We start from the raw sequence: 21,251 nt of genomic DNA on the forward strand, positions 1-21,251 counted from the left end.
CAGCAAGTTACTTGAGCAGTCCTCTCCTCCCTCTGCAGCTGACTCATCTTCAGTCGCATTTATCCCTAATATCAGCCATCTCCCCATGTGGTACAGAGTTTTCTGGCAAAAACAGAGAAAGACTGAAAATTCAGCTCTATCCGAACAGATTTTGTAGGGGACAGTTTGTTTGCTGTAAAAAATGCACCTTGGTTTTCTAAGGTGGAGAGAATTTGACGTGCCACAAGAACACAGCAGAAAATCTACAGCCTCTTAACCAAAACAGTAAGATTCACAGATGTTTTTCAAAATGCTTAGATTAAATAGATTTTTCTTTTTTTTTTTTTTAGCCACTCAGATTTTTCTGCAGTAATTACAGCCATCCCTATAAAATCTAATTGACTGTACAATATGTAAAATGGCACAGTATTATCTAAGAGTATGTGTCTGGCATTTAATACATAATTTTTCAGTTCTTACTTCAGGTTACTGCCTCCTCATTTCATTTCCTTTTTCGCATTATGGGCCTCTAGTGTTCATGATGATGATAAAATATCTCATCCAAGAGGCTGCCAAGTAAAATTTTAATCAAAGGCCTTCCGTAGCTGAAAGACTAGCTCTGTTAAGTGATCGATATCTATTGATGGAAAGGAGCCTAGAAGAAAAATAGTTCCCTTTGCCTTTGCAAAGGAAGAAGTTATCAGGAGTTATTAGAAATGTGGAACCCGCACCTCCTAGGAGCCTGGACCAAACCATAGCTAGATGGGCTGAAATCACCACGTGCATGTTTTAAGACCTCTCCGAAGCTGGGTTGTTCATTAGGACCTGAATCGGAGCAGCCTGCTGATGTGTGACACCCCAGGAAGGAAAATCTACCAATGATCTACCATTACGGGTAGCACAGGACTTTTCTCCATCTCCAAGCCACCCGTGTCACTTGGCTGTGCCATGGGCTAGAGACGAAGGGAGAGCAGGCTAAAAGGGCTGTGGAAATGTGTCAGACAGCCAGGGACAGAGCAGTGAAGAGCGCTAATTACTACTCCTGCTTGGCAGCTGCACTACTCAGATTCACTACCCCACCCATACAATGAGACACTTTCCCCCTTCTCAACTGTCTTTATCTGTTCTCCACCATCACACAATTCTGTACACCTTTGCTACCTTCTCTTTAAAAAGCATCGACAATCCATGCAAACTCAACACCATTTCTCTCCTATGAGAGCCCAGGCCTTGCCTGTGGTATGGGACAGCCCCTCCTCAAGACTGGAAGGTTTCGTTGCTCCTGGGAAAACTGCACAAAAGGGTTTTGTAGGCCTTGCTTAGACTTCCCTAGATAGATCTAGAAGCCCTACTACAGCACCGGGCACAAAAACATGGCTCGCTGTTCAGCACCATGCACAAGAAGCACATTAGAAGGAAAAAATCAAGTCCATCCAGGAAGATTTAAAGATCAGAAGTGAGCTGCAACCCAACCAGACCTTCCCTTGAGAGCTCAGACAGATATTTCTCTGGTCTGCAGTTTTTTGTTGGAGCCCACTCTAGCAGCACAATCCAATATCTTGCTATTTCTAATATTTTTGGGGATGGCAGGAACGCTATCTAGTGAGTGGCAGATTGCTATGCTAGCCAAGTTATTTTACAGAAAAAACAGTCCTGAAGTGCTGAAGCTGCGTTTGTGTACTCCCCACGCCACTGGCATTTTCAGGACTGTCTGGGTTTTACATTTGCACACAAAGCAAAGGCTCTCCGGGCCTCCAGGGAGGCTGGAAGGGTCTCACAGCCCCCGGCTGGAGGCAGAGGCTGGTCAGCAGTCACGGATACGAGTCTGCTCGTCCAAGCGTGGGACTTGTGAGCATCCCTGCTGCATGGCGATGAGGTTTGCTTTTGAAGAACACTCCAAAAAATAAAATCAAATTCATCCAGGGTTAAACCACAGGCTTTTCCAAACTCTTGCAGTTGCCAACCAGACAGCCCTTGTTGACCCCGTGCCCTCCCATCTTTTCTTACTGTCTCATATTAATAAAATCAAACCACTCCCTGCTCCATCCCAAGAGCAAGTCCTCAGAGTAAATGCATGTCAGGCCTGTAACGTATGCCTCCGCTAAACTCTGGAACCAGTTATTTTCCCTGAGCTCTAAAAATAGATAACTACAGTTGACTACATTTTGCTTTGGCTATCCGCTCTCCCTGTGTCTGTCAGTAGAAAGCATTCTGAATTCAAGGTACCAACCAAAAGATGTCCGAGGCAGCCCTGAGCCAGCAGGAGTTGGTGCAGTTTCACACCAGGTCTCGCTGTTTTCTCTATGGGTTTTCTGGCCAAATTCTGCCCAGGCAGGTCTTGATAAGCGTCTCGGTCATGTGCTTTCCTGACCTTGATGTTTTGAGTCTTCAGTCACGGGCAGAGACGCAGATGAGTCAACGGCAGGAAATATCTCTGAAGGCAGAAGAAGAATCTGGGCCGACCACAAAACGCTGCTTTTCTGGCAAGGCTGACGGGGGGTTGCTGCTGTGCCTGGCTGCTAACCAGCAACGCCGTAATTCCCAAATACACTGGTGCCCTGGGAACATCTCAAAAGGAGCAAAAAATTCACAAAAATGGAAAATGGACGCATTACTTTCCTCTCTGATATGCCTCATGGACATCATTTAATCCATTTCCTGCAGCTAAACCTACCCAACCAGAGGCAGTCGGAGTCAATGACTGGATCCAGCCCTCGCTTGGCTGCGGAGCGTTCATAATTCTGCTCAGCTCCCTGCTTAAATCGGTTTTCATAAAGAGATATTTCCCATAATATCCAAACATTGTTTCTAAGCAGGCAAGGGACGTGCCTGTGGATGAAAGGCAGTCATCTAGGTGCTCAGCAAAGAAAGCAGAGACGTGGCAGCAGGAGATTTGTAGACAGATGTGCTACCCTGGGGCAAGGCTGAGTGCCCAGGATGGCCAATGTCCTAGTCAAGAGTAAAGAGAAATGTCCCAGAGAGTGGCTGTTTAAGATGCTGAGCTCAGCTCCCGCTGCAAGTGATCGAACACCTGCCTCTTGTGGTGCTTCACAAACAGATCGGTCTGAAAAACAGAGAAATTGGGGCTGAGCCGGCGGGAACTGCACCACGATTTCTGCGGGCACGGAGATCATCTGGCCACAACGCTGCACGGGAGAATTCGGGAACCACCGGGAGCCCTAACAAGTTGCTGTTTTTTCAGGAAAGACTTTCAAATGTAAGTACTAAGGGAATCTGTAAGCCTGGAAGAGCTCACACTGCTCCCCACCACCACCTATTGCACACATTGGAATATTTTCTAATTCCTTCCCCATCTCGTTGTTTTCTTGGAGTCGCAATGAAATTTTAGCCAAGCCCAGATGAGAAGTTTTTGAGACGTTAAAGCCTTGCAGAGGTCTGCCAGCTGAACGCGAGAGAGCCTCGGTTTGTTTCAAGCAAAGAGATTCCCAAGGCACCGTTTAGCACATAACAAATCAGCTTCCTAAAAATACAGGCATTTCGGAATTACGGTTGCTTCATTCCTCGTCCCAGCTCTCTGCACCATGAGAGACTTTGAATTCCCAGTCCAAGCTTGGAGAGCCGTCCTGCCTTCCCCTGCACGGGCTTTGGGAACGCCCAGGAACCGCTCTGCATGCACCTACAGAAGCAGCTGCTGGGATATGGGATGCAGAAGCCAGTGACAAGACGGATGATACAGAAATAATAACCAAGTGTTATTATAACCGAGTATTATATTGTCGGCTGTCTCATCACGCTCACAGTTCATACACACTAGGTTTAGCTTAGGAGTAGCCCTACAGAAAGATCATTTTATCTCCATTTTACAATCCACTCAAACTAGAGGGCTTTGCTCTCCCTGTCCCCAGTCCTGTACCTAAACCATAAATCTTGTTCCTCCCATACTGCTCTGCCATTTTTTATACTGATCGCTCATAAATGCCACGTCTGTGAAAGATGCTTTAGTACACAGGGAAAAATAAATACAAGCGCATATCTAGAGAATAAGCCTAGTAACAACTGTCCCCTGTCCCTTGTTAGTATTCCTCAGCTTTAAATGTGATTTAAAGACTTCGCATTTGACTGTGACAAGGGCATCGGTCTGCACGGACCAGCCGCTGTACGTCTTGCTGAGCACCCACAGCAGCAGCTTTATAGCTGGCTGCAGATGCAGGGCACCAGCAAGAAAGAAAAAGCCACAAGGAGTGAGCAGAAGGTTACCTGGAATGCCTGGGATCGATCCTCTGCTCCCAGGAGCCTTTATTTAATCTGTCTCAGGTCTTTATAGGCCCACAATAATTTAGGGACACTCAAATAACTTTCATAACACTTGCTTAATATTCATTGGGTTCTCAAGTATGGCAGTGCTGGAGCTGCCTCCCGTGCTTTCATGACATGCGTCCCTTTCCTGTAAGGCACGGGGTAGCTGAATGATGGGTGCAACTTTCAGTCTTTAAAACGTGAGCTAGAAACAAGGCAGCTATGGGTGGCTTTGCATCGCACCATCCTGCATCATTTAAACCCCCAAACTGGAGCCTGCACATAAAGCAGTGGCTTCCAAGACTTGATTTATTCCAGATGCTCTGACGTTCCCGCGGAGGAGAACAGGGTGTAAGTGCAGGCGGTGAATGGCCAGTGAGCGTGAGATGGAGCGAGCTCCTGTCCTGGTGCTTTGCTATTCAGAACACAAACGGAAGGTCCTTGCTCCAAGAACAGGACATTTTGCTGGGCTGAAGCAGCACATTTCGACGTTCATTACACAAATAGAAAATTAAAATAATTAAAACAATGATACGGCAGATAGTCCCCACACAATATTGTGTTACAGGAATCTCAAGGAGCAAAGAGGTAAGGGGACGGTGTCCTGGATGCATTGCTTCGGCAGCAAGTTACCTGTGGCTGGGTATGCCAGAAACCAGGATGTGATTTATAAGGCAAGATCCATCCAGAAAGGGATGTAATACGAGGTGGGACTGCTACATTAGCGTGTCCTGAGTGGATGGCAGGGGTTCTTACAGATGCATATAATGTTAGATAGTTTTCTTGCTTGTTGTGCAGGCAGAAATTCAGCAAAAGGCCTGTCCAGTCTGAATTTAAAGAACTGGGAGATCCTTAAGGGTCCCAACCAACCCAAACCGTCCCCTGACTCTGTGCCATCTGGACTTTAATCTCCCAGCTCGGTGCATTCCCAATGCCCAGCGCATACTGGTCTCTCCCCTTAACAGCTCCGTCGCGCACGCACAGAGTGCCAGTAAACAGGAAAAGTTTTACAGCATGAAAATATGAAGACACTGCTCAATGAGAGCAGGCATAAAAGCTTGGGAACTGCTCGAACACTGACCTAAAGTGAAAGCCGTGGCTGTTGGTTGCAGCTCACAGGGGCCAAGAAGTAAATGCGACAGCAGAAGCGCTTTGGTTTGCCTTGTATAGAAGTAAAAGGAGGACGCTTCCCAGTGCGGCTGGATTTCTTGCTGACACAGAAATGGAGGAGCTGGCAAAAAAAAGAGCGACTAAAATCAGGTCCATCTGCTTAGAATTAGGTTCTGAGTTCACGCGATCCATGCAGCAGTGATGCACAAAACGAGAACTGGTGCCACTCTACCTTGGAGAAAGACTTTGCTGCTTTTCCAACCCAGGACGAAACTGAAACATGAAACTTCAGCAGTTACAGCAAAATGGGTTTATCCTGCCCTACTGGGCTCTAAGAAGAACGTTTTGGGGCAGAGGTCAGGAAGGGGATTATGTACGCACACAGGTCCACGCGACGTCTTTAAAGAGAATTCCTGCTTTGTCTGCTACCCATTAACAACTGCCAGGTCAACATCAAGCCTTCAGTAATCCGCACTTTTTGGACAGAAACAGCTGGAAGTCAGCACAGATAGTTGATAGCTTTCCTCCTGCTAGATACTTCACTGCAGAAACAGCTGTGAAGTTAGTGAGGTTTCGCTGATATTGACTGACTGAAGCGTTAACTCGCCCTAGCGAGAGCTTTTCCATCTGAATTTCCCTCGATGGATATGGATGCTGCATACCTTTCCAGTTCATCGACTGATTCTTTTCTTATGGGCTTCCTGCTTGTCTGCAAAACATCTCAGAATACCCTTCACAGAGGCTTGGCACTGGCATCATGCAAAAAAAAACCCTTCGTTTTCTGCCTAGCGTTCAATTTTTTACTTTTTTTTTTTTTTTTTGAAAAGACTGTAGATCACTCCAGACACTCAATTTCTGAAATAAAAAAATAATAAAAAAAAAGCCCTGCAGTTTCTATCCAGTTCTGATGATTTGAGAGTTTTGTTTTCTGCTATGGTGTAACGAGTGGGAGGAAAAAATTGCAAGGAACAACAATTCATTTCTAGTTTTCTATCACCGAAACATTTATAGTTCAGCTCACTAATAGTCTCCCACATCAGGCAGAATGAAAGCAGGAAAATGCAGTTACAATATTTCTTCTCATTTAAAAGAAAACATAGCTTTCACAACTAATTTTTGAGGTGTATTTTTACTGTGGTAGGCAACCCCCACGTGCAAGAAGCAATTAACTTCGGGTGATGTGAGCAAAGGAATACTTTGCTCTGAGAGCTACAGTGTTTAACACAACTATTTTATTTATTTATTCCTTAGTAATACTGCTTGGTTAGTGTTACCACTGGGAAATCAGCACGGTCGTTTTTTATTATCCTGAGTATTGTTTATATACAAAAAATTATTTGTAAAAAAACGTGTTGTGAGATCCTACTGATTCTTTACCTGATTAAGCAAAGAAATGCACAACTTCTTTCATTTAGCTGCTCCTCCTTGATCACCTTCACCCCTTTGCTAAGACGAATCCCTGCTTGAGCCCAAGCATTTTGGAGCACTGTGAGTATAAGATGCAGCAGCAGCGTGCTCCAAAACACCAGGAACTCTCTATTATTATTATTATTATTATTATTATTATCCTGAGCAAATCGTGAAGTCCTAGGCAAGAGGGCCTCCCTTTCCCCCTCAGCATCTGCTAAACCAACAATCAAATTAGCAGCAGCAACATTCCCTACACACTCTCAAAGACACTTTCAATTTGCTCCTGGATCAGCGTCCTTTGCATGGGATTTTCCAGTCTGCGGGACAAGAACTTGTACCAGCCAGCAGTCCGTCTCCTGCTCTAGCTACTTCAGCCAGTGATGTACTTGTTCCCATTGCCTAGGAACAGAGTTAGGCACCTAAAAATAAGTGATGGGACTGCTTCCTCCACCTCCCCATACCACGTTAAGTTTAGGACAAAGTTGCACAGTGAAATCCAGCGCTCGAGCCTGCTTTCTGTGACGTTCGGTCAGAGGAATTCTGTGTATTGTTTGTGCCCGGAAAATGTTGGAGGGGAAAATCACTTTGGTTTGGGTCCATTCTTCAGGCTGCAGAGAACATCGTGCCCCAGGTTTCTGCCAAAAAGCAGCGTGCACTGGCACTCTGACACCAGCCAGCCTGGGAAAATCCGTGCACGTTCACGGGGGCCCACTAAAAGATAAGCGAGAAGTCCGATATACGTACACCATCAACGGCTCCAGTTCCACAGGCTCTAAGGGATGGGGATTTATTAATATGAGTGTGATTAGGAACATGTCTGCAGTGTAAACGAGGGAGGGTGCTCCAAGCTGAGCAGCTGTAAGGATGCCTCATTGCTTGATCCTCTTCCCAAGATCAAGAGCTGTTCCCTAGATCCAACAGCCACAGGTCTCTACAACGCACTGCTTACCACAGGCCCAAACCAGTTCCACACCCTGCAGGAAACTCAGAAAAGACTTTAATAAAAGGTTAAAAACCTCGACAAACAGAATGTGCCGTGGGGAGACAGTAAGAGTTATCAAGGGAATCACCAGCACCATGTCCCTGAAATAAGGTGGCATTTATGAGGTGGTAACAGCCACGTAGCACCAAGAAAGTGTTTTCAGTGACAATAAATTCTGACTGTCTCAACACATAGGCAACAAAAGTGTCAGAGAACTAAGCAACCAGAAGACAACTCCGAATGCTGACTCCCAGTGCCAGGACCTGAACACCAATACTGAGCAGCACTGCAGGAGCAACACTGCTTTTTTGGGGGGCTTCCTTCACACGATACCAGTAGGCACAAGGGCACAGAACAACCCAGAATCCTGCTCTGCTGCCCCAGCCATGAGCCACTACACACCTCTAGATGACAACCTGTCCATGTGGTTGGAACAATCCAATTCCTTTCACTTTTATAGATGTTATTCAGTATGGAGCCCAATTAGTCCCTAGAAAGAATCAGTGACAAGGACACATTTTCTTGTAATTGCACTCAGTTTCTTGGAAAGCTGCTTGCAGTTATGCTTGGGTCTGAAGAAAACAGACAGCACAGCACATCATTTCTTCCCTGTAAATTGGATTTACAATAAAACATTTTTTTTGTGCGCTTTCACCCCAAATACTTCGTCGTTTAACATTTAAGTTATTTAGCAATTCCTGTGACAGTGAAAGATGTCAGAAAAATCGCTGCTCTTTTGACCTTGGATTCATCAGCATGAGAAAAAAATAAAAACAAGGGAACTTTTGATATGGGCAGCTTTACAAACAGGTACTCCGGAGGCTCAAAAATACCAAAATAGGAACAGGAATGAAAGAACTTGCTCCAGCACCTTCTTCATGTAAGACTATTCCTTCCATGAACATTGAAGAACTTCTGAGACTAATGCAATAATTTGACCTATTTTTAACACACTTTCTATTCCACGTGATGTTAAAAATGGACAAACGGTGTATTTGGGCTTGTATTTTGTTTCACGATTGCCCATCAGCTACCATCTAGAAATTCTCACTAAAAGCTCATATTTCCTAACAGAGCCTAAGGCAGCTTTACTATTATCCTCCTACATTAGTAAGAATGGGCACTGAGTAGTAGAAAAAAAAACATTTTAAGAATATAAATATTATCATTTATGTTGTTTTTTCTTTTTTCTTTTTTTCCCCCATTGCTGGACCATGAGTATGTTTTCCTCACCTGCCTCGTCCCTAGGCCTCTGGAGGACAATAAATCATGCAGGGCACCACTCCTTCACCTGAAACCTTACAGAAAAGACATTTCCCCTGCAAATCTTCCAGGGACACAGATCGAGCGTAAATAAAATGCGCAGAGCTATTGAATTAAAGTCCTTCACATGTAAAAACATTTTGCTCTGCAAATCTAATTACCACTCTCGCCTGCTAGTGTTTTAAGGAGAGTTTATAAATGTCAGGCAGTTGGGAGGGTTTGTTTGGGTTTTTGGGCTTTGTGCTGTTTCTTTGTTTTTCATAAGATGCTAATTTGCAGTAATTGTATTATGCAGTCTTAAGAGGCTGGCTCAGAGGAAGGGAATTATTGGTGTGTGTATTTTAGTAATAATGATTAGAGAGACAAAAACTGAGGCAGGAGAAAGAACTTATTACTAAAATGCTCACGTACTGCGGAAGAAAGCTACAGCTTGTTGCTTTAAGGGGAAAAATATGGGGCTAGCATCTCTCAAACACCTATGTCTACTGGTTTGCCACCAAGAAACAAATTGTATACAATTTTATAGGCCCAAATAATTTAAGGTAATTAATGGGAATAGAGGAAGAAATAAGCAATGATTTTTGTCATAGCACAAGGTGCATAGAGGCTGCCAGCTCCTTTGGCAATTTGAAGTCCTTAAGAGGAAGGACCCACCAGGAGAGGAAAAAAACTAAATTGCAATAGCTTGGTGGTGGTGGTGCAGCAATACCTCAACATCTTAATTAGGAACACAGCATGCTCTGCTCTGCTCAGACCCGAAGTAAAACAGCAGCTCCGACCCTGTGGTGCTCAAGACATGATGGAGCAGATGGGCGAGGGAGCGAGCAGGTGTCTCAGAAGAAGCAGGAGAGTTCAGCCTAGGCAAAGAAAAAAAGCCACAGGATGGCTCCCGACCCGTCTGCCCCAAACCATCAGCTAGGCTGGCAGGGCAGCAGGCTGCCTTGGAGAAGGTGAAAGCTGTGGCTTTTTATAGATTTACTTTTTTTTTTTTTTTTTTTAGCAACTTTTGGAAATTCAGGTAAAATCCTCTCCAAAATTGTTGATGAGTCATTTTTGCTGAACTGAAGGGCGAGAACCCAGGGCAGGGTGTGCAGGGGTTCCAGACAGGACCTGGGAGCTGCACTGTGTTGGTTCAGCTCATGCAATTACTCTTAATTTGCAAGAAGAAAGGGAAAAAAAAAAAAAAAAAAAAAAAAAGACAAGAAAGGCCTTGAAAAGGCAAAGCATCTGGGTGGCTTCATCTTGAAAATGGGAACGGAAGAAACAGGGAGCGGGGTTTTTGTTCCCCAGAAGCATTTTGTTTGGTGATGCACAAAGTCCCCTTGCTCCTGGTCCAGTTTCAAACAACCAAGGATTAAAGATTCAGCCAAATTCTGTCATCAAGTCTACAGCAAAGAGCCTGAAGAGATTTGGCAAGAGGATCTGTTAGATACAATCTGGTTTTTGACGCCAGAAGGGAGATGCCTGTTACACTGTCCTCCTGGATGGAGTCCACTTAGCAATAAGGCACTTATCTGACAAGCATATGTTAATTCAGAAAAAAGTGACCCGTGGCCACCTAAGGCTGCGTCAGTGCTGAGTGCTACGGCTTCTTTACAAATTTTATTGGATTTTGAAGGTATAATCATCTCCTATTCACGTGGTTCTTGCATATGGATACTGCTGCCTGTCGGACCCGCTGTAGAGTTATGGCACACTCACTACTTCCATCTCTGTCTCTGGAACATCTTGTGCTGGCCCCTATTTGACAGGTTCCGGAATTAGATGGAGCACTGATTTATTTTGGCATGGCGGTTTCTATCCTAATAGTAAGCCCAGTGAGCTCAGGAGAAAAGTGTCAGGAACTCCAGAGATTGACTTTGTGGGTTTGGGTCTCATCCCTTCCCGTGCCGACGGCCATGCTGCCCCCAGAGAGCTGCTCCCCGTAACCCCACCAGGGGCACTTGCTGGTGCCCCAACTCTTGTAAAGCTCCTGACTTCCCTTACCAGCCTTGGCCCTTCCATTTCAAGGGGATCTCAGACAAGACACGCTGTCAGTAAATAACGGGTAATCGTACGTCCGTGGAAAGGCTGCTGGATCACGAGCATCACACCTCCTTCCCTACACAATTGTCTCTCTTTGCCAGTAAAGCACTGCTGCCTGGAGGTGGCAGTGGGTGAAGCGAGCGCTGCATTTATGTTCCCGAAGTACCACTGGTTCCTCGTAGACGTGAGGCTCTATATATCAGCTGTAACTTCTTGTTATGCTTTATTGGAAGAGCACTCGGGCAAAAGCTGCTGTTCAAGGCCAGTGGGGAGATGGAGGCTGAGCACCTGTATACGGCCATATGGCAAGAGGATGCCCTGCGCTTGGACAGCCAGCCAACGCTCACAGCAACACCGGGGGACAAACAAAGCCTGCAGTGACTTTCAGCCCTGCTGGACTAAAGGGAACGTTTCTGAATAAAGACACGACTTCTACCAAAGGCTTATTCAGAGCTGCGCGTCTCTAAAGCAGTCAAGGAATTCACCGTGCTGTGTGCTTTGGATGGGAAGGAAAACTTGCAGGCCTGCAGCGAGTGCTGAGGCACAAGACCAGCCCTAAATCTAGCTCAGATCTGGGCGAGATAAAGCAGCACCCTGGTACTGTTCCCGTCACAGTGATGTTGTAAGGGCTGCTGTACAGAGAGCTGCGTGTGCCACACTGGAAGCACGAGCCCTGGCCCTGCAGAGATCCTGCCTTGCCAGACAGAAGCTGGAAGGAGAAAGGGAGATTCAGGGAGAAAAATCCAGGCAGCAGCACGAAGGCAGGTGCTGCAGAACACCGGATCCCCCTGCTTCTCACAGGTGGGCAGGCAGCATATAAAAACCTGAGAGAAGCATTTAAATCGTGCCCATCTTGGTCTGTCTTGTTTAAACTCACCTTCTGCTCCCCTAAACCACTTTACATATCGCAGATTCAGGTGAAGCTGAAGCAGAGAGAAGTGGCGTAAACTCTCCCTGCAGGAAAGCAGCGGCAATGTTATGGGAAAGGGCCCAGCAAGACACAGGAGGTAAACAAGAAAGAAGCAGGAGGAATGAAAACTGAAGTAGGCACTCATCTCTGGGTAGATTTGTTTCAGCAGTAGGTAAAAATCAATCTTCCCGAGGCTACGAAATAGCACTGCTCTCCATACGTGGTTAGACTTCATCAGATCACCCAAGTAATAAGTCAGACCGGGAAATTCTCCGTGAGTTGCATGGAAACAAACTTTTAACAACAGCTCTAATTAGGAAGTCTTCAGACCTGCAACTGGACACAAAATCCAGTGGCCCAAATCTTCATCTGCTGTGAACTGAGCAATTATCGTTAGCTTTAACGAAGCTGTATGCAAAGCATGGCTCTTCCTCTCCTGGTAATCAGCCTCTGCTTAGTGATTCAGCAACACGGAGGGAAAAGTCCTCGTGAATCCCAAGATGGAAAATTTTAGGCACCTGTAATACCTCGCTATTAAAACGTGTTTAATATAAACAAGCAAATCTATCTGCTTTGAAAACGTTCAGCCCCATTTATCTTCCACTCGGCTGTGCTTTGAGCTTCGGGCTCTCCTAATCTTAAAAGACAGAGGGATGGGACTACTCCTCCTTCGAGCTGCAGTTTAATAGGCAACATTTAACATCACTTGCCTTCGAGTGGATTTTCTTTCTCACCCAAGCATAAGCTAAACCCCTACTAAACCCCGAGGGCTGCTTTCTCAGTGCACTACTTCCCACTGCTTTCTGTAAGGGTGAACAGCTCCAATCTCAGCAAAGCCTGCAGCACCTCAGAGAAGTTACTCCACTGCTGGACTCAGACAATCCCAGAGTGCCGGAGGATGGCAGGGACCTCTGGGTCCTTCTGGTCCGACCCTGCTCTGATTTTAACCAAGCCAGTGAATAAGAGAGGGCCAGAGGCTGAGAAGTGACTGCACATTATTTGCCCATAGCCCTCCCTTGGGAGCCCTTTCTCGCTAATGAATACAATTGGCAATACAGTGAGGAAAGGAGCTTGTGTGTGATAAATGCTATCTAGACAGAGCTGGGGACAACCCTGACATCAGGATTACAGTCTACATGAATAAGAGAAGCAAGAGGAAAGCATTATACTTCACAGACAGGGAAGAGAAGATTGAAAGCAGACTTGCCAAGATGGATTTCTGAAGATCCTGCAGCAGAAACAGGGACCACGTTTGGGACTCTCGTTCTTTCCACTGCCTGAAAGCAGATTAGCACAGAACTTTTAAACCGGGCACGTGCAACTCTGGCACAGATCTTGGCAGGGCTGAGTACAAAGTTCACTTCTTAAAACTTGGCTGTGTCAGTAATCCTACCCTGTCCTCTTCACCTGATGACACACATGGACTGTCCCTCGTTCGGTGCCCCTTCTGACCCTGGGCTGTAGGAATCATTCGCTGCGATGCATTCATTTTTCTCTGAGGATTTTAGGGCTGTCTGGCGCTTCCTTCTGCTTCCCTCCATTCCAGGAAGATGTCCTCCAACAAGGGTATTACTCATCGGGAGCTGAGCACAGCACTAAGAACTAAAGCTACGAACATAAATTTATTTCCATCGGGCACTTAAGAGCTTGGAAGCAGCCACCAGGATGAAGAGGTCTCATGTACCAGGAGGAGCAAAACCCTGGGCTTTTAGGAGGATTCTCTGAGGATTTTAGGACCCTGGGTCTTTAGTAACTCAAGCTTTCCTTTATTTATTTAGGCTTCAGCCTCTCCTAACACCCTTTGTTACTCAGGGAAATCGTGGCACAGGGTGACTGACACCCTGTCTGTGCAGGGGCTTGTTGTCAGCCCAAGGCTTCCGAACAAACTTCAAAACCAAGCCTTGCATCTACGGGGCAAGCAGCACAGGTGCCAGGAGGGCAGAGGAAGGGATGGAGGCTGAGCATTTACAAATCTCTCCTTCTCACAGTTCGCAAGGCTTTAAAAGTCAGTGTGAATTCTCTCCTCCCCTCATCCCCCTTCTAATTTCCTCTCGTGGGATCTTTTGTTCTAAAATCAAAACTGCAAATGACACAGGAGCTGGAACTGTCAGAGGTAAGGATGACTGCACTTTCCCGAACTCTGCCTCATCTACACAAATCACACACCCATGTTATCTGTTTTTACATCCCCCCCCCCCCAGCAGCAATGGCTATCCAAGAAGAAAGCTGAGCCCAGGTTGCTGGAGCAGGGATCAGGGTTACCTGTGGTGCCAGCCCTCACCCGGTGCTCTCCTGGGGGGATTTGAGCATCACGTTTAAAGTTGCCTCAGTTCAGGAAACATGAACCCAGCTTTCCCTCTCAGGGTTATTGCCCAGGATGAGGAGGTGATGAGGTGGTGTGGGGAAACTGGCACGTGGCTCACCCCTGAGGCTGCAGGATGGCTTTCTCCCAGCTGTAAAATCCTCATTTGTCTTCTGCTCCCCTCCTCTCACCTCAGGCCACCTGTTTAATATTCATCTGTTCATCACCAGTGACTCAGGGCACTTTTTAAAAAATGCATCAGAAAGAACCACGCAGAAACGAAGCCCACCTCCAAAGCACATTGTGTCCAAGATACTTCATACTCAGCTTCCCTAGCCGTACGCTTTAACACAGTTATAATCTGCCTATTTCAAATCATGCCAGTGGCTCTCGCTCTCCTTAAAGCAAAGCAGGAGAAAACAGGAGGAATCTTCAGTGCCCACCTCTCCAGGCTTTCCCTGTCCCCCGCTTCCAGGTTAGCTGTGCTGGATACCCCAGAACTTTGTCCCAGTGAGCAGACTGTGTGCTCAGCCTGGCTGCCACCCCTTGTTTTTTATTTCATCCTCCATTTATCTGGCAGGCGACTCTCTTTCTGCATCACAGCAAGATTTACTTGTTAGCCCATAAGCAGGAGCTTACTAGCTGGCTTCCACGTTGGGATCTCTGCAGGAGCTGGTGGCTTGCATGGAAAAAAACACTCCGCACGCACCACTTGGCATCAGCTCAGTGCTCCTTCTTTCGGAGCAATACGGGAACGGCAGGGGATTACGGTAATGGCAAGGATACTGCCTGCTACATCAGCAGAGCAGTAAAGTTACTGCTGCTCCTTGACAGCGTGGAGCTGAGCACTGCAACTGGGGAGGGTGCTTGGAGGGATGCTGGAGCCAGACCCCGCACAGGCACCGGGCTACAGGGGAGCAGAGCAAGGGTGAGTCATCAAAACGCCAGGGGGGAGAGAGAGGCAGAGAGGCAGTGGATTTGCAGGCAGAGTCCCATCTCTGCGTGAAGAGAGGAGCCTGCTGTGTTGTGCTGTGGATCTCCTTTCCAGATGCTCAGAGGAGCTGTGCTGCCTTCTAGAGACCAAGAGGTGAGTGTGGACTGGGGCAGGCACCAGGGTGTAGGATGTGCTCTTGCTCTGAGCCTTCTCTCTCCACAGGTGGAATATTACCTGGTGGGTTTGGGGCATGAATGTGTCATTCTGTTGCTGCGTCTCCTTGACTTGCTGGGAAGTTTTGTTTCGTGTGCTTAAAAATCAAGTTGGATCATTTCTTCATTTTCTTGTCCACCTATACTGACCACAGTTATAGTGGTTACAGCTGCTCAGTGCTAGCCGCTTCTCATTGAGGTGCGTATTGAAATCTGTCGTTGCCTTTCTGGGAATTATTCTTCAACTCGTTCCCTCTTGTGGAAAAGAAAATACAAAGATCCAATTTTGTTTCACTGCAAGGAAGGCAAATTCCCACAGTGGAATACCTTTTATCTCCCCTCCCCCATGCCCCCTGCTTGCAAACTGGGCATTTCGGGGCTTGCAGTAAGAGTTGCTTCAGCCCTCTTTGCCTGAAGGAAAATGCAGTTTTGAGACTCAGCTACATGGCAGTTGTTGCTGCTCGGTGTTTGCATAAGGCGCAACAAGAGGGCTTCATCCGAAAGACCTCCTCCTCCTACTCCCAGAGCCTTACCTTAGCTTAGATTTAACCAGAACACTTAGTGGTGGTTTTTCAGATGTCTGATCAATATTTTGGATGGGAACACTATACCTACATCTCAGTGTCGTGAAGGGCTTTCAGCTGACACTTGTAGCTTTCCATCGTACCCCCAGTGTCTCAGTTCCCAGGCTTACCCTCACTTTGCCATCTGATGTACCCTTTCTCCATATTTAGTCAGCTGAGGCTGAGCTTGGCTTCCAGATCCTCTGAAATGTTGTGCCACTCAGTAGGAAACTTGTTCCTCGCTACATCTTCTGCTTCGCAGAAATCGCTTTTCCCTGTAGATTCCTAAAGCGGGCTGTTCAGCTGGACTAACGAGTAGCTCAAAGGGTAATGGGGTCACTTAAATACATCTCAGGTTAAACTCTGGACTTACAGACCTGCTTCACAGTTTGCAGTCCTGAATTGCGTCCTGCGGGTTTCTCCCTTGCAGAGTTGGTCTCCGCAGGTGAACTGATAATCAGGATTGATTGCTGTCCCTACAGGACAACAGGCTTCTGCTGGGAGCCTGGTGAGAAAAATCCAGGCAACAAAATTCACGTTGGCCCCTCAGTTGTTAAACAATGCTGGGCTGAAAAAGGTTGGTTCCACTGGCTGGAGCCAGCCTGAGGAAGGCTCCCTAAAATAGCTTCCCGCTCTATTCTTATATGGGAACCATAGCAGTAAGCGAGTGCTGCTTCTGGGAAACACATTGTTTGTGTCTTTGTCTCTTGCAGGGGGTGATAATCTGAAAGGAGCACAACAGCCTGCGTCACTCACGTGGCAAACTTCACTCTCCCCTTCAGAGCAAGCCAGAAGCTGATGTAAACCAACTTCTATTCGTAGCCCAGGTGCCAGCTGCTCCACAGCACGCAGAGGCTTTGAGTGACCCTTCAGCCCCTGAGGACCAGTGGTGGCAGGTATCTCAAATGACATTGCTGAGCAGGCAGCAGCAGCCTTCACCCTGCCAGGTTTCTGCTAAGGCACTTGTAAAACGGGATCAGGACTAACACAACGCAATTAAAGCATCAGTGACTTCCTCTTAGGAGAAACCTAAATTTGAGGCCCTTTGGAATATTTCTGTTACTTGACTGAATCTTGCCCAGAAGGCAGAAATGACCTTAACCTGTAATTCCACCTGCAATCCTTCTCATCACTCTGTCCTGGGATGTAGGAGAAAGAGCCTCAGCCTCACTTCTGCACCCCAAGAACAATGCCAAAGGGGTTAAATTTGACTGAAATGGTGGCTATTAACTGTGCTAGGATGGTAAGAACTTAGGGATAAAAGCAGGTTTTCTATTCTGTTTCTGGATCCTTCTTGTTGATCCTGGTGCTGCACTTCCAAGACGTTCTTAAAAACTCTTTTCCCCAGCGAAGCCAGGCAGATGTTGCCTGTAGGACTTTCTGAGAACTGATCTCATCACTCTTTTCACCTGAAAAGGGAGTGAAGTGCATGCATGAACACTGTCAGCCACTCACCATGGTCTTCCTCCCTGGAAACTCATCTGACTGCTCCAATTGCACCCACTCTGTGGGGCCCGTGAACATTTCCAAGGCCATTTTGCTCGGCGTTATTCTAGGGGGATTAATCATTTTTGGGGTTTTGGGTAACATCCTGGTTATCCTCTCTGTAGCCTGCCACAGACACCTGCAGAGCGTTACCCACTATTACATAATTAACCTGGCTGTAGCTGACCTCCTCTTGACTTCCACTGTCCTGCCCTTCTCAGCCACCATGGAGATTTTGGGCTACTGGGCCTTTGGGAGGATCTTCTGCAACATCTGGGCAGCCGTCGACGTCCTTTGCTGCACTGCTTCCATTATGAGCCTCTGTATCATCTCGATAGACAGGTACATCGGGGTGAGCTACCCGCTGAGGTACCCGAGCATAGTGACAGAGAAGAGAGGCCTCCTGGCTTTACTGTGCGTTTGGGCACTGTCCCTGGTGATATCGATCGGACCTCTCTTTGGCTGGAAGGAGCCAGCCCCAGAAGATGAGACCATCTGTCAGATCACTGAAGAGCCTGGCTACGTGCTGTTCTCTGCCCTAGGCTCCTTCTACCTCCCCCTGACTATTATCTTGGTGATGTACTGCCGTGTGTACGTGGTGGCCAAAAGGGAAAACAAAGGGCTCACCTCTGGTCTGAAGACAGAGAGATCCCGTTCGGAAGAAGTGACCCTACGGATCCACCGTAAAAACACTCGCGAAACGAGCGGGTCCACATCCAACCCCAAGAGCAAGCACCACTTCTCAGTGCGCCTCCTCAAGTTCTCCAGGGAAAAGAAAGCTGCCAAGACCCTGGGAATAGTTGTGGGATGCTTCGTTCTGTGCTGGCTCCCATTTTTTGTAGTCATGCCTCTTGGTAAGTAACGCGAAACCCGCTTGTGCGGCACCTTCCCTGAAGGGAGGGCCGTGTTTTGGCCTGCGTACAATAGAGCTGATCAGAAAAGCTCTGAGGGAATAATTTTCCATTGGAAAGCTGTCAAAAATCAAAACATTCCCCAGCACGATACTGTGAACGTGAAAAATGAAAAGTCTGAGCCAGAGATGCTTTGTTAGGTTTGAAAGGGAAGCATAAAGTTCTGAAAATGAACAGATTTTAACAGTGCTTTTCCATATAGAAAATATTCTCTCAGAACTAAGACTAATTTCTGACCGATTCTGCTATAGGAACGGTACCTTTATGTGTGTGTTTAAGTTTGTGGTCGGTTTTCCAGGTGATATAAAATTGTAAAAGATCAAGATATAAAAGTATTCAGGGTCAAAGCAGCAGTTCACAGCCTTGGGACCAAATATCCCGAAGTGCTCAGCACCTGATTCCCCACTATGAAGAATAATCAGCTTCCTGCCAGAAAGTTTCACCCCACGAAACACCATATTCCAAACAAATATGTTCTTTAATTTATCATCTGGCCAGTCACAACACAGCAGCGAGGATTCTTCAAACCAATTTTACACTTCTCTGGCTCGCATCCCATGCAGAAACCCACGGAGCCCACTGGCCAAACGCTGGCTGCCATTTCAACCATCACACTGACTCTGAATATTTACTCACCAGTTACAATTCTAAAGGGGAGAAATATGTTCTGCTTTGCTATCACTGAAATATAAAGTAATTAGAATTTTAATTAAACCTTGCTCAGTCACCTTTGATGAGACTTCGGGATTTAAAAGCAGAATACTAATTTTATACCTATATCTGAGGGTATGTGGCATATTACCCTAAAGTTCTCTGTGCAGAACTCTACTAAATACGAGCTTTTGAAACACAGAACCTAAAATCTGACTTGCTCGATTTCAGTAGCTTTTCTTATGGAAGGGCTTATGCTGCAGAGGAAAAATAAAGTAGTAGAAGTTTTAGCTAGTAAGGGAACAATGTGTACAACTAAAAAAAAGTCAGCATTACCTAAGCACTACAAGAAAGATTTGAGGGATTATTATTTTTTTTAACCCTATAGAAATCTGTTCTTTTTCAATTTACCTCTACTGGATTTACCAAGAACACCGGGTTGGTTCACGAAAACCTGCCACTAATGTTGCTGCATGAAAAACCAAACTCTAGAGAATCTTTTCTGTTGGTCAGTGCTGGGAAGTGCTGGAGTTTGAGATGTCCATGTTACATAAGGGGGAGCCCTGAAAAGCCTGGCTCATGCCGCCCAGGATGTCAGCACGTTGGAATGCTGGTTGCCAAGATGTCTGAAACATACCCAAAAAGGGTTTGCGAGAACGCATCAAACACACTTTTCATTTGCTAATGTGGTTGCCCACACAGAGCTGTTGCTAATTTGCTTTGGATTTAAGAAATTTTCTTGATTCGAGACTGGCTTTGCATCTTTCTTTGATCCCTTATAAGGCAACTTACTTGAGGTTAGTTTCCCTGTATTATTAGTTTTTCTTGTCACGTTACTTTTAAAACCTATAACAAGCCTTTCAAAACCTACTTGTTACTTTTGTTAGAGACAAATATATATATATATTAAACAGACAAATGGTGCAACAGAAGTCTTCAAAACAAACAAGAAAACATCCTGAAGCAGACAGGTGCACCCCAAACCAGAAACTCATCCAGAGCTGATTTTACATGGCACTCTACACCTATACAAGGCAGAACACTTCCCACGAGATAAGCATTTTCAGATCTATCCTGCAGACAGGAGAAGGCAGGCACAGGTAATGGAGGTGGTCCGGCCAGGATCACGCAGCAGATTAGCTCCAGAGGGCTGACTTTCCAGCTGTACAGAGCACTCCCCTCTCTGCTGCTGAAGCCAGTAGCAGTTGAGGAGCTCGTGATACAGTCAGTTGGAGAACAAGAACTTTGTTGTGCAAAAGACCAGCCCTGCAGCTTCTTTTTTGTAATGGGACAGACGCATAAATAGCCCCATCGGCTGCTGCAGGTCATTTCAGCTATCTGTAGTCTTCCAGAAGCAGGTCCTCAGTGAAGGATGCCCCACGAGACAGACTTTATCCTTTGCTACACAATCCCCTTCAGGTGACTGGCAGGTGCTTGCCACTCTATGCAGCAGCTGTTGCCAGATCAGGAACTACTACTGTTTTATTTACAGCATGCTCATGATCCCCACATTTATTAACATCAGCTCCACCAGCTAAGTACCGCGGTAAAACAAGAAACACCTGGCTTGTTCAGGTCCAATATAAACAGGGGTGGAAACTTCTGGGGTGTATGTATGGGGAGTACAAGAGTAACGGAAGGATATCAGGAATGGGATAAAGGCATGGCATCCAGATCAGAAGGTATTACTGAAATAACTGCAGAAACAACTTGAGCATCCCTGCCACGAGACAATACCTTAATTGCAATCAGTGTGTAAGACTGCCAGTGGCAATCTGTGTGAGTAATGTCTTTCTTACCTTCTTGGATGGAGTTTCATTCCAGGCAAAAAAGGCTGTGCAAAGTCCAATTCACCTTCTCACTTGGCTTCAATGTTTGTGGAGTAAGCCAGTGAATGATAATCCTGTCGCATGAAAATAAATGAGGTTAAGATTTGTTTTCACTGCAAGCCGGAGTGCAAACTCAGCCTTCACAAAACTTCTGTGAAATGAGTGTCAAAACAGATGATTTCCCCTGGAAAGAAGTCAGGTTTTCATTTCTGCATGCAGTCCGTCTGCCTCTGTAGCTCTGGCCAGTGGACTTGCTCCTAGACTCAAAGCTTTCCTTTAAGAGCTTCTTGGAATTCAACATGCCCTCACAAATTATTTAACTAAACTTACCTAGATTCAATTCTAATTAAATCTGCAATCTTTGTACTCCCTTAATTAAATCTCGGTTCCTCTCTAGACACACTACTTTCATAGTGCAATGAGAGGTG

At 46.2% G+C, this 21,251-nt stretch overlaps 1 protein-coding gene and 1 long non-coding RNA gene across 2 annotated transcripts in view; one reads left to right on the forward strand and one right to left on the reverse strand.

Annotated features, from left to right (window-relative positions):
- The window catches only part of LOC118177524, a 27,935-nt gene continuing 6,684 nt past the window's right edge, over positions 1–21,251 (reverse strand). Inside the window, exons 5-7 of the long non-coding RNA XR_004755833.1 lie at positions 20,794–20,897; positions 5,318–5,467; positions 1–102 (exon numbers count right to left, since the gene is read on the reverse strand). This is a non-coding gene — a long non-coding RNA (uncharacterized LOC118177524). The remainder of the gene's footprint in view (positions 103–5,317; positions 5,468–20,793; positions 20,898–21,251) is intronic.
- ADRA1A (adrenoceptor alpha 1A) overlaps positions 14,828–21,251 on the forward strand; it is a 20,230-nt gene continuing 13,806 nt past the window's right edge. Inside the window, exons 1-2 of the mRNA XM_035345291.1 lie at positions 14,828–15,325; positions 16,661–18,286. Of these exons, the coding sequence (XP_035201182.1) occupies positions 17,377–18,286 (910 nt within the window). The 5' untranslated portion in view covers positions 14,828–15,325; positions 16,661–17,376. The remainder of the gene's footprint in view (positions 15,326–16,660; positions 18,287–21,251) is intronic.

This window comes from Oxyura jamaicensis, chromosome 22, assembly GCF_011077185.1.
Source record: "Oxyura jamaicensis isolate SHBP4307 breed ruddy duck chromosome 22, BPBGC_Ojam_1.0, whole genome shotgun sequence".
Classification (NCBI taxonomy): domain Eukaryota; kingdom Metazoa; phylum Chordata; class Aves; order Anseriformes; family Anatidae; genus Oxyura; species Oxyura jamaicensis.